Source organism: Camellia sinensis, chromosome 6 (genome assembly GCF_055761805.1).
Source record: "Camellia sinensis isolate YWXY chromosome 6, ASM5576180v1, whole genome shotgun sequence".
NCBI lineage: Eukaryota > Viridiplantae > Streptophyta > Magnoliopsida > Ericales > Theaceae > Camellia > Camellia sinensis.
In genome coordinates, this window is record NC_138966.1 from 112,236,055 (window position 1) to 112,250,597 (window position 14,543).

The following is a 14,543-nucleotide window of genomic DNA, read 5'->3' on the forward strand; positions in this document are numbered from 1 at the left end:
ATTTTAGAAATCAAAGTAACACGAAAAAGTATATTTATAGAAATATATTTTATCCTAATTTATAATAATATGGTGAGAGCTGCAAATGAAACTATTGGAGGATCAAACACGGGGCAAGGTCGTTCATCCAAATGATTGGATGCTTATGTTGTATAATTTGTTACAGAAGTGATGGTCCAAAGATATCTCTTTCATATGCATTGATCTGGCATGATCTTATTGGTCATCAATTTCCCAAAATTGAATACTTCCTAGTGGAGGATCCAAACCAAAACTATCGAAAGAAAGACCTCTCTAGGTTCGATAAAAAAAAATAATTTTCCAAGTTGTATTATCTATAAATACCTCTCCATGCTCTTGCAGCTCTTCATCCCTCCATCCTATTACTGTCTTTCATAGCTTTCTATTCTATTAATAACAAGCAAGCCTACAATACAATGACATTCTTGCCCAATACACTTCCCAACCACTTTCTTTCTTTCCCACCCCTTTTACTCTGCCTCATTATCCTTGCATTCCCCACTTTTTTTGATTATGCTGCTTTTGCTTCTTCCTTAACTACTGGAAAACAACCAAGTGAAGCCACGGCTCTCTTGACGTGGAAAGCTAGCCTTCACAACCAAACTCAAACTCTCCTGTCCTCCTGGGTTGGAACCAACCATTGCACTTGGCTTGGAATTCGTTGCAACAAGGCCGGTAGAGTTGCCCATATAGACCTTCAGAGTTATGGTTTGAAAGGTACTCTTTCTGATCTTAATTTCTCATCCTTTCCTCATCTCCTCACCCTTCAACTTTTTAACAACTCATTTTATGGGACCATCCCCCCCCCATATTGGTAACCTTTGGAGACTCACCTACCTTAGCTTGCCTCTCAACAATCTCTCTGGAACAATTCCAACTGAAATAGGCCAACTAACTAATCTAAGGATCTTGTTCCTCAATAGAAACCAAATCGGTGGCTCCATCCCTCAACAAATAGGATTGCTCAACTCTCTCAATGAGCTTAGCTTGTATGCTAACAATCTCAAGGGTTCAATCCCTTCTTTAATTGGAAACTTGGGCAACTTAACCAGTCTGCTCCTTTATGACAACCAACTTTCCGGATCAATCCCTCAAGAAGTTGGGATGCTGAGGTCTCTCGTTGATCTCGTACTCTCAAGGAACAATCTCACAGGTTCAATCCCTGCATCTATAGGGAACTTGGGAAACTTAACCCTTTTGTACCTTTATGACAACCAACTTTCTGGATCAATCCCTCCAAAAATTGGGATGCTAAGGTCTCTCGTTGATCTCAGACTCTCAATGAACAGCCTCACGGGTTCAATCCCTGCATCTATAGGGAACTTGGGCAACTTAACCACACTGCACCTTTATGACAACCAACTTTCTGGATCAATCCCTCAAGAAATTGGAATGCTGAGGTCTCTCATTGAACTCATACTCTATAGGAACTATCTCACCGGTTCAATCCCTGCATCTATAGGGAACTTGGGCAACTTAACCGCACTGTACCTTTATGACAACCAACTTTCTGGATCAATCCCTCAAGAAATTGGGATGCTGAGGTCTCTCATTGAACTCATACTCTATAGGAACTATCTCACCGGTTCAATCCCTGCATCTATAGGGAACTTGGGCAACTTAACCACACTGCACCTTTATGACAACCAACTTTCTGGATCAATCCCTCAAGAAATTGGGATGCTGAGGTCTCTCATTGAACTCATACTCTATAGGAACTATCTCACCGGTTCAATCCCTGCATCTATAGGGAACTTGGGCCACTTGACCACTCTGTCCTTTTATGACAACCGACTTTCTGGATCAATCCCTCAAGAAGTTGGGATGCTAAGGTCTCTCGTTATTCTCGAACTCTCAACGAACAATCTCACCGGTTCAATCCCTGCATCTATAGGGAACTTGGGCAACTTAGCCACTCTGCACCTTTTTGAGAACCAACTTTCCGGATCAATCCCTCCAGAAGTTGGGCTGCTGAGGTCTCTTGTTGATTTCGAACTCTCAATGAATAATCTCACAGGTGCAATCCCTGCATCTATAGGGAACTTAAGCAACTTAACCAATTTGTACCTTCATTACAATAAGCTTTTTGGATCTATTCCCCCAATGTTCAATAATCTTACACATTTGACTATACTTTCTTTAAGTGTAAACATGCTCACTGGTCAAATCCCAGAAGGCCTATGCCTCAATGGATCGTTGGTTTGGTTTGCAGCAAACGATAATAACCTTAGAGGTCCCATCCCAAAAAGTTTGAGAAATTGCTCTAGCTTATACAGAGTTAGGCTTGAAAGAAACCAATTTTCGGGAAATATATCAGAAGATTTTGGCATATACCGAAGCTTGGATTACATTGATTTGAGTCATAACAATTTTTATGGTGAGCTATCTAAAAACTGGGGAAAATGCCACAATTTAACTAGTCTCAAAATGGCTAACAATAAAATTTCTGGTAAGATACCATCTGAATTAGTAGGGGCAACTCAGCTATCCGTTCTTGATCTCTCTTCAAATCATCTCGTTGGGGAGATCCCATTGAAATTGGGAAGGTTGGTTTCACTATTCAACCTTAAGCTGGATGATAACTATCTATTAGGCAATATTCCTCCAGAATTAAGTAAGTTGTCCAATTTAGAGAACCTTAACTTGGCAGCAAATGATCTTAGTGGCTCAATCCCTAGAGAACTTGGAGACTACTTAAAACTATTGAACTTAAATTTGAGCAATAATAGATTTGGGGAAAGCATTCCTATTGAAATAGGCCAGATCAGCACTCTTCAAAGTCTTGATCTTGGTAATAACTTGCTAATTGGTAAGATACCACAACAGATTGGTGAATTGCAAAGATTAGAAACATTGAATCTCTCCCACAATGAGTTCTTTGGTTCTATACCATCATCTTTCAATAAAATGGTAAGTCTTACTTCCGTTGATGTGTCATACAATCAGTTAGAGGGTCCTCTTCCTGACATCAAGGCCTTCCAAGAGGCTCCATTCGAGGCACTCAAAGGTAATAAAGGTTTATGTGGTAATGCTACTGGTCTGAAGGCTTGCTTGACAAAATTGAACAATGGGGATGTTGAAAAAAAGGGCAAGAAAGTAATGCTACTAACTGTACTTCTTGTTTTTGGAATTTTGTTTCTTTTGCTAATGGTTCTTGGCATTTTCATGGCTTTTCGTAAGAAAGCGAGGAACACAAAAAACGAGCCATCACGAGTAAACCATGATAATGTTTTTGCAATATGGAGCTATGATGGAAAAATGGTCTATGAAAACGTCATTGAAGTCACTGAGAACTTCAGTGCCAAATATTGTGTTGGAGAGGGAGGATATGGTACTGTTTATAGAGCTGACCTACCAAATGGTCAAGTAGTTGCTGTGAAGAAACTTCATGCAACACTTGATGATGACTCGGCTAATCTAAAAGGGTTTACAAGTGAGATCCGTGCATTAACTGAGATTCGGCATCACAACATTGTAAAGCTGTACGGTTATTGTTCACACCCAAGGCACTCATTTTTGGTTTATGAGTTCTTGGAAGGGGGAAGCTTGGGAAATGTGCTGAGTATGGACAATGATGTAGTAGTCTTTGATTGGATTAAGAGAGTGAACACTGTTAAAGGTGTGGCAAATGCTCTGTCTTATATGCACCATGATTGTTTTCAACCAATCATCCATCGAGACATATCAAGCAAGAATGTTTTGTTTGATTTGGAGTATGTGGCTCACATATCTGATTTTGGCACAGCTAGATTTATGAATCTCAACTCATCCAATTGGACCTCCTTTGCTGGGACCTTTGGTTATGCTGCTCCTGGTATATATTTTTCTATTGCAATGATTTATTTCCAATTAAATTACCCATGTAGTGTTTGTTCATTTTAACTTACTAATGATGACAAATTGCTAGATTTAATCTTGTTATTCAATTTTTTCTAATATGCATACCTTAAATTCTCATGTATGATGAACATAGCTACTGAAAAGCCATTTTAGAAGAAAAATATTCATTGAAGTAAATAGTGTTGCAGATTGGTTAAGCCTATTGTGGCTTTAGATAGGTCAGGTACTTTGTATATATATATATATTCAAGTTTGTTAGTGTTGATTCTTTTTTGGGCCAAATTACACTGTATCCTTATAGTTTACACCATTTATTACTTTGCCCCTTGACTTTTAAATTATTTTAGTCAGCCCTAGACTTTAAGTCGAGTTTCAATTGGGCCTAAGCATATAACATTGTCTTAGAATGAGACTTTGGTAAAAATACAAGTTGATAAGGAATAAAGTGAGATTTTGATAAAAGTGCAAGCGTGCTAATTGTAATTAATTCTATCAGATGACTATTCTTTGTTAGTTTTTGAAACAAGGTTATACAAATAGGCCCAATTCCAATTTGACTCAAAGTCTGGAGGGGTTGCCTAAAACAATTAAAAGGTCAAAAGGTAAAGTGGGATTAGATGTAAAGTATAAGGATGTAAAGTGTAATTTACCCATTCTTTTGCATGAATATTTTTTATCTTATATTGCTTAAGAGGTAAGGCTCATTACCCCTCTCGATTTTAGTTTTAGATTATTAATAAATTTCTCCTTATGTTGTCAAGGTTAACCAAAAAGTAAAAAATAAAAACTCTTTTTTGCAAGACATGGAATATTTTCTCCTTGTTTGACGTTCATTTAAGAAAATGATTATTTCAGTAGGATTCCATGTGTTTCCTTTATTTAGTACTTATGGTTTTAGTTGAGACTTTGGCGTGCTCTAATGACCTACCACTCGTGCACGAATGGATCGAGGGGGTTGGCAGGGTGACCGCCACCCCAAAATTTTGAAATAACTCCTTAAATATAGTAGTATTAGTTATCAATATTTATAAATTATATAGGTTCACCCCTCCAAGATTTTATTGTTTTTCTTTAACTCGATTTGCAGTTTTAAGTTTCAATCATTACTCTTCAACTCTAGGTTTCCTTTCTCTCTCTGCCTCTTATTCTTCTCGTTTGTTTCGGTTCTATTCTTCTCTTCTTGTTCTTCTTTTTCCTCAATTTTTTCCTCTATCTTTTTTGTCATTTCAATTCTGCCCAGAACTCAATTTCCATTTTCAATTTTTCTTTCTGTTCTCCTTCTCTATTTTAAAACAACTTATATTTTCTATTCTTTCTCTTTTTCTTGTTTCTCAATTTAAATTATGTCTTTCTTTCTTCTTCTTCTTTGAGATCTTAATTACATTCGATGGAAGTTGTACTCACCAACGAAGAGATCACATTGCCATTGAGTTTTTTCAAGTTGACATTTTACAATTACATGTGATACTCAATTACAAGAATTAAAAAAACTGATTGATTTTTCAAAATTGAAGATATTTGCAAGCTTGCAAGTAAATTTAATTTACATTTGAAATTCCAGTTAAAAAATTAGACATTCCGAATTTCAAAAATTGTTAATAATATTTGAGTTGTGCCAAAGTGTTTGTAAAGCAAGAAAGTCGATTATCTATCCTCTTGTCAATAGATTGAATCATCATCTTTTAACTTTACCTATTTCTATGGTGACTACAAAATGCACATTTTTGTCAATGAAAATTATCCAAACTAAGCAACACAAGTAGTATTTTTTCTCCTTGAGTATAAGTTCGCCCCCTATGATTAAAATCATGCCTCCATCCTTACACTTGTGAACAGTCCTTCAAAAGCTTCATTGCTTCAAAAACCTATCTTTCTACAGTTAACATTTGGTAGTGACCAAATTTTCATTAATTCTTTATTTCTCTCAAATTGTTTGGGTTGGTCATCAAATCAAAAATACTAATAACACTTGAAAGACTTTAGTTAATATTGGTGACTAACAATCCTATTGATGTCTTGAAAATCATGTATGGAAAAGTAGGTAGTTGCTTCAATGAACTAACTATCCTGTTTTAAGATATTCATAGTTCTTAGGTTTTCATATTCTGAAATTTTCGCATTGGCTTTCATCAAGCATTTATATAATTTCCTTCTTTTGGAACCCTAAACTATTCGCGTCATTTATCAAAGAATTCCAAGCAATTTAATCAATGTCTGGAAATGGGCCAGGAGCATTTTTGTTTACTTTTCCACCCTTTCTTTGCTTAACTATTTTCTGTTGGGCATTTTTATTTTTGGCAGAACTTGCTTATACAATGGAAGTGAATGAGAAGTGTGATGTTTATAGTTTTGGGGTGCTAGCACTGGAAGTGATTATGGGGAAGCATCCGGGTGATCTAATCTCCTCTTTATCATCGTCCTCGTCCTCATCATCAACATCAACTGCGCAAGGGATATTTTTGAAGGACGTCTTGGACCAACGCCTCCTACCTCCGAGGAATCAAGTGGCAGAGCAAGTAGTTGTTGTTGCGAAACTAGCATTTGCATGTTTACACACCACTCCACTGTCTCGGCCAACCATGCAACAAGTTGCTACGATGCTATCAAATGAAAGACCAACACCACAAAACCAATTCTACATGATTACATTAGGACAACTCTTTGACATCAACTGCTCGAGCTCTTGAGTATTTATTTTTCCTTTTATTCTTGGATTGCATGATGTTCTTACTTTCAATTGTCTTCTTATACCATTCAATTTCACACCGTTTCTAGTCTATTTTGCTACTCTTTTCTACTAATTATCATCTTACAAACTTCTATATGCCAAATTTAAAAGTATCAATACTCTATGATTTCTATCATAGTTAGAGATACAATAATGTGTCTGGAATTCTGCAGTGGCTCACTTGTTGTATTACATATATATTGGCTCTCAATCAACAAGTAGGCTCTATGGTCAGCGTAATCCAACCATAAATAATAGACACACTCAAGCTCTTGCCATCTTGCATGCTATCAACACGTATGACATTGTATAATATCCTGTCTTCTTGACTTTTGCATTTCCAGGTAGCTGGTGAACAAGATTTTCCATTAGAACTTGGCTCCACTGTTATTGGACATCTACGACTTTAGTCCTGAGTTCCAAAAGCCAAGAGAACCAAGCTTTTTTTTTTGATGAATGCAAGGATTCAACTGAGTCTTCGTTGGTCATCTCAAGCAGAGGGCAATCATCTAAGTTTTGTGTGGGTTTGTTTGTCCTGTTTTATATGTTTTGTTTTGATTTTGCTTCTAGCAAGGTAGTGGTGTGGTGTGTTGCTTTCATTTTTTAGGATTCTGTCTCCTATACTAGACTTAGGTGGTATTTTTCTTTCGATCTCTCTATCCTATGGTTCACTTGTGATTGGTTTGTATATGAAATGAAGTTCATGAATCACACCTATGATATTTAACAAGCATTCAAGGTAGGAATCAATTTGCATAGGATGGATAATTCCTTGATCATTTCCTACTCTTTCCTCCTTCCACTCACTCTCTCAAATAAACAAAGAAATGCTAAACCTCAAAAAGGGCTTTTAGTTTATAATCTGATCTTCAATTTGCAGCAGTGTAGGCATGGTGCTGGGGCTTGAGCTTTTGTTCTGTTTCCTCTGTTCTGCTTCTTTTTTGTGTAGCCATATTGAAACCTCTCCAATTCTGGTTTTCTGGTTTGTTGTGGGATTGCTCATGATTAATCATGCATAGGGTGCCAACATAGTTGGGATGCTATGTTTTTTATAATGATGCAGTGTTTGTTCCCACTTTTTGTAAGTTTTTTGATCTACTTTCGATTAATAAAATCTTTGCTTTTGGCTGATCAAAAAAAAAAAAAAAAAAAAAGAGGCTTTCAGTTGCAAAAAAAATATCAACTCAAACACATTGTAAAAGATTTAATCCTTTTGCCTGGCCCAATCTCTAGACATCAGTCTCAAACATGTGCACATGTAGGTCTAACACATAAAGCAAACTGATACAAATGAACGCATAACCATTCACATGACCACTTTTGTCAACAAAAAAGTGTTGTTGAATTATTACAGGAGAAATGAGCAAAGTCAAGATATCTTGACTTGCTTAAGAAGTTTATTGTATTTAAGATGAACATTTTAGAAAATATACACAAGCAAATTCTAAATTCACAGACAAAATATTAGTAGATCAAATAAAAATCGAAATGTTGTGTTTGGAAAGTTGGTTATTTTAATTGACTATTTGACTTTTTAACTATTTTAACTTGGCTAAAATAGTTGTGTGTGGGAAGTTGGTTGGTAGTTCACACACACACACAACTCATAGTTCACAATTAGATAGAGAAAGTAGTCCTGAGAGAGAGAGAGAGAGTAATACATGAAATTTTCAGTTTGCAGCTATGCACTTGTGGTTGTGGTGGTGATTGTGGAAAATAGTGGGATATCAAATTCATTCTGCATGTTATGTGGTGTTCCTCCAGATCCAACAAATGGATTCACCAATGTGGCATTGACAGAGTATAACTTTGAATTGCAAAAACCGTATGATATTCCACTTGAACAGCGATACAGTTATTATAATGGAGTGAGAAAATTGTGGGTTTATGTTGATGATAAGCCTCATGACCCCACTCGTCCGAGTACTCTCTCTCTCTCTATTCATCTACATGTAGCAGATATATATCTATTTGGGGAATTTTAAATTGCATGTTAGAGCATCTCAAACGTTTAAAGTTTGATCTAATATATTGTATTTCAATCGTTTCATTAAATTTGGCTGGTCGTTCGGCCTGCAGTAAATTTTCAGCAAAACTTTCCCAAGCTAGTCATCTACCCGGATGTCCCGCCAGTCATCCACCCAATTGACCAGCCAGTCGTTCACCAATGGTTACCAACAAAATTTGATAAAAGATTAAATGCTCTCTTAATTTGATAAAAAAATCTAGCTTTGCCTTCATTTGATATGCGTTTAATGACATAATTGAGCAAAAAAAAGGGACGAGTTTCATCAAATTTAAATTTGATGAAACATATGAGTAAGCGTTAGAGACCCTCTTAGTGAACCTCAAAAATTAATTACAAATCCAAAATTTATAATTTTACTTTTTAATATTTATAAAATTTTAATTAATTTGAAAATATTTTTCCAAATGTTCATTGATGTAAAATTATCCCTATCTATTTATTACAGGGGTAATTGCATCCCAGTGATGTTAGGGAAAAAAAATACAAATTCATGAAAACATTTATAATTTTAATTATTAATATTTATAAAATTTCACGATGATTTGTTATTACTTTTTTAACACACTAGTGATGTGATATTTCCCCTCTGTTATAAGGTATATAACTCACACCATGTTTTAAAATTAGATAATGCTGTGGTACACACTTTTATACCTTATGCATTCATATTACGCATGTTTATGATATATGTTACTGAAGACAAAAGTAGCTAAGGACTAGGGGGTCACGTGCCCCCTAACTTTTTTATATTTATACTAATAGCTTTACAAATAAAGATTATTTCTTATTTATCCTTCATAGAATTGCGTGATTAACACGTGTCCCTCTATTTTAAATTTCGAACTCTGTCACTATATGTTACGTATTTTTTTGGATAAAGTTACGATAATTTATGGTTGAAAAATGAAATTACGTATTTTGTGATAGTGTTACACATTTTTTGGTTAAAAAATTTTTGAACAAAAAAATACGTAACATTACGACAAAATGCATAACTTCATTTCTAAATCATAAATTATCATAACTTTACCAAAAAATTATATAACATTTACCACAAAAATATGTAACACACCATAAAAATACATAACAGGTGAATATGGTATACACTCAAATTACCATTATGCAACTGTCCAAATATTTGATTTCAAATTTTAATTTCTTCCAAAAATAAAAAAATAAAAAAATTTCAACAGTACAACAATCATTTCTCTACAACATCATAGGTGTGTATGGTCTTCTAATACTGTATAATACCATTATATCATTGTGCATATACACTGAGGATATGTTTATTTAGACAGACATGATCTTTGGATTGGACTAATAATCTAACAAAATATAAATCTAATGATTGGCTAAGAAAATTGAGGTTAAGAGTAATAGCATATCTAAACAAGGCGGACTATTAACGTGAGATATAAAATGGAGGACTAAGATGTTTAAATTAATTAGTTAAAATATAAAATTGATAGGATTTTATTAATTACTTAGAATCTTAAGACAATCCAAACATAGAATATGATACACAATATAAAGTTATTGATAATTTCAGGACTAACAGTCCTAAGAATGATAATCTCATCTAATCCAATCGGTTTGAAGAAATAGCACTAAAAGGTAAAATAAGCTAAAATAGCTAATAAGACAAAATATCACATCAAACCCATAATCATTTCACTTTTTCTCTCACAAACATCATATCTAACAATAAAAAAATCCAACTATATTCCCAAATACAAAAAATTTAGCCTCCTAAAATAACCAAAAACTAAAATAGCCTATTAAAATAGCAACTTCCCAAACACCCACATAATTTGAGTAGGTTGATGACAAAATAGCAACTATGGGTTTGCGGCTTGGCTAATTTGCTATGAGAGGCCTGTGTTTGATTGGAAACAACCTAATAATTGAAACTCACCGATTTGTTGTAAGTTGTTTTCAAATAGATTATGTGCCTCCGTTTGGGAAGTGGGTTGGCTTTTTGGCTATTTTAGCCTGGGCTAAAAAGCTTGGTTTGGGAAGGGCTTTTTGACTTTTTGACTTTTTTTGTGAGAAAAGAGTATAATGATTATGGATTGGATGTGATGTTTTGTTTGTTGTGACTGAAATAGCCTATTTTGTCTTTTGTGGCTAAAATAGCCCCAACCTCTTTGTTTTATGAAAAGATTATCTTGCTTGTAATTTTTACTAGAAATTTTAAGTTTTCAGTATAGTTTCTTTTGACACTTTTCTTGTTCTTTCTAATATTCAAATTTGAGCATAACTCAAATTTGTCAATTTTGATAATTTTCTGATTTGATTAACTAGGGTTGTAATTAGCAGAAAATTGATCGCATTATGGTTCCCATTTATTATAAATAACAATTATGATCCTTAAGGGGTTATTCATTTGATGAATAATACAGATTTTTCTCAATGTTTCCTATTATTAGGGTATTCCGCACCTGTAAATGGATCGGATTCATAGGAATTCAACCCAATCCAATTAAATTAGGCATCCAAAATATGATTAATTTTTGGATCGGATATTAATTGGATCAGACTAGACAGATTCGGCTTTAATCAGGTTTAGGACCAGGGTTTAATAAACGGATTGTACGTTTTGGATGAAACCCGAACTATTGACAAGCCTAATTTCGTGGAATCAACTGAATCATAAAAGAATTGTAGTGATTTCATAACTACAAATTCTGCTTTTACACGTTTCCGCTATGGTTTTGTCCGGAGTTTGGCAATCGAAGGCTATGGTTTTGTCCCAAACTCAACCTCCGGTGCTACAATTGTGCAGATCCATGGTGCGACCAATTACACTACAACTATCATACTGAGGATCTACAATGGGGACATGAGGTACTACAGTGGTGATCTTGTGGATACAGACTTGTATGATAAATGGTTCAGGGTCAACTTAATCCATGATGTGTATAAAAGAAATCTCACAGTTTTCATTGATGGTATGAAAAAGTTTGAAACAAAAGATACAGGTGCTGGAGACTTTTATTTCAAATGTGGTGTGTATGCTGCACCAGCAAATATAAGCTATTAAATGGAGTCAAGGTGAAGAGACATCAAAATATACAAGAAGTCATGTTAGATAGAGCGGTGTTTGGTGTAGTAGAATGAAGGTTAGAATAGAGTGGTCATTGTCTTGTTTTGTTTGGTAAAATAGCAGAGAATGTGCGTTTTGAATGGAATTACCATTCACCAATGTTGGGAAATGGTTATTCGATTAGGAGATCAAGGAATAGTTATTTTATTCTTGTTCAAAATCATTCCAATAAACCAAAAATTAATTTAAGAAGTACTAGTCAATGTTGCTTAGTTTTGAGTGATGTGAGATTGTTAGAAAAGTCTTGTAATGAAGTTGTTATTTAGTTATGTTCTATGAATTCACTATAACTAGAACTATTAGCAACCAATTTCTCCACAAAAACGTGCTTAAATCCCTCAAGAGAGGAGAGAGACACCCCTCAATGCAATGCTGATAGCCTCTAATAGAGGCCCGACTTCAACCTTTTTACAAAATTATTCATCCTTCAAAAGCAAATACATTCCCCCAAACTAAGTAGGCCATACAAATAAAGTTGCAAGAAACAAAATACTGAAGTTCAAAAGATAAGATAAGCGTTGATGCTACTCCATGTTTTGGCTAATATTGCTCTATGTGCTCTTTTAAAATAAAATAAAAAAATGTCTTGCTCTCCTACTAACTTTAGTAATCAAAAAGGTTGTCAATATTGTATTGTGTTCTACGTATACATGATCGATGTCATTATCCATCACATTATTCTTCAAGTCCAAGATTTGCATATATGTAGCTGTTTTCCTCAGTTCATTCTTCAAGTTCAATGTCTTGTAATGAAGGTAAGTAATGTATCTCATATTATCAATACAAAATTCTACATTTTATTCTATGTGAAAGCTTCAACACAAACTATAGACTAAGATTGGGAAAAGATGTCTGCCCTCAATACAAAATTATTCAAAATTTAAAATCAAATACATTCTGCCAAATTAAAGCAGGTCGCACAAATAAAATTGAAAGAAACAAAACACACTAAAGTTGAAAAGATAAAATAGACTTTGATGCTATGTGTTAATTGAGACTGTTCTATGTGCTTTCTAAATAGAAGATGATGTCTTTCTTTTTGTGCATAATTACATCCCATGACAATTAACCCTCAAACTGATGTTTTAATTAGAGGTGACAAATTCACCTCGAAAACCATGAACCTATTCTAGTACATCCATTTAAAATCTGCGTAAACTGTCCAAATTCATAAATGGACTTAATAGGTTGCATCTTGCAAATATCCATTTAAACTCTTTTAAACTAATACCACCAATACCATACCACAACCACCACCACCAAGGCTGCCATCAAAGCACGAAATAAGCAGGTTAGTTAGGTTCATATGTCTAATCCATATCCAATTCAACCTAACTCTCTTAAACTCGTTTATGAAATAGGTAAATTTGGGTTAAATTGTTTTAAATACATAATCCATTTTGACCTGGTCCAAATTTGCCCATTTTGACACCTCTAGTTGCAGCACAACCAGCATGTCTTTTATCATAAGAAGGCAAAATTTTATAGTATTAAGAAAAATATCATCTGTATAACTGCCGAATCACTCAATTGCAACGCGGACAACACCATATTCGCATGCTATTTATTTTCAGAAACATTGGCCGTCACCAAAAGCTAAAGTTTCCCAACGAAATAATGAATAGAATTCTTAACTTGTTAATCACTCCACAAGGAGAAGCAGGTGAAAATGAATTTATTGCGAAAGAAAGTAAATATGATATTTGCATTCATTTTTGCAATGAAACTAAGCACTTTTTTGCCTTTTGTAATTCAAAAAGCTCAGTTCGAGACTCTAACTTCAATGATGGAAACAACTGCTGCCGCACTATGGCACTCCATTCAACTCTGTTCTTCAACTTACTAATATTTGGAATAGTGGTCAATTTTTGAAGAGGAATATTCGTAATTTAATGTTTTGTTCACATGGTGATATTTTATCTTTTCAAGGGAGAAAACAATTCATGTATGATATCATAAGTTTCATTCCGGAATGGTATCCCCTCTGATTTGCTGGGAAAATTTGACAAAAGATTGGCACAAAATAATAACAATAATAATTCACCTAAGACTCACTTTAAAATCCAAGGGTAGTAATCGAGCTTAGATAAGTATAACAGTAGCAATCAGATGAAGAGGCTCCCTGCCTATCAAAAACAATTTTGAATTCTTATACTCACACAAGGCCAGGCCCATCAAGAATAGAGCTGCAAAAGAGTTGAGTCGAGCAGCGGGCTGTCTAAGTTTTATTTAAAAACTTAAGTTTCAAAATTGTTCAAAATTTGACTTGTTTACATAATAAACTTATTTTAAATGAGTTTTTAATGAGCTAAACATGAGTCGAACTTGAATAGTTTGGTTTTTTCTGATACACATGCTTATTGCGCGAGTGGTATGTTGTTCAAATTTTGTTTAAAAATTTAAGGAACTTTAAAATATGTTTAAATTTGATTTATTTATATAACGAGTTGATCTTAAACGAATTAAACACGAGTTGAGGTCAACTAACTTGGTTCGTTTTATCAAAAACAAATTCATAGAGGCCTTCCAAAGGAAGAGCAACGCAATTGACGTGCAAATTGAACTTTTTCTAGTATGCAATGAATCATTTTGGCATTACTAACAAGCACAAAACAGAGGTCACATGTTCAAAGACATTTTAGAGAATCCTAGTCCTTCACTAAAACTGAACCAAAGACATTCATGTTTGCAAATCATAAGACAAAATTTTAACATTTTTTAATTGGGTACAAGATTTGTTGGTGATATCAACTTCTAAAAAATCATGTTATTTTCTGGTTCTGTTTGGTTTTAAAAATAAAAAATAACTTTCTCAA

General features: G+C 34.3%; 1 protein-coding gene and 1 pseudogene across 1 annotated transcript; both read left to right on the forward strand.

Annotated features, from left to right (window-relative positions):
- Positions 1-385: 385 nt before the first annotated feature.
- On the forward strand, positions 386-7,311 carry LOC114270995 (uncharacterized). The gene is given in 3 exon segments (XM_082874547.1): positions 386-821; positions 823-3,835; positions 6,163-7,311. Coding segments are annotated over 3 exon segments (3,783 nt in total). The 5' UTR covers positions 386-437; the 3' UTR covers positions 6,549-7,311.
- Positions 7,312-8,250: 939 nt separating this feature from the next.
- Positions 8,251-11,664, forward strand: LOC145793501 (citrate-binding protein pseudogene; annotated as a pseudogene).
- Positions 11,665-14,543: the final 2,879 nt, after the last annotated feature.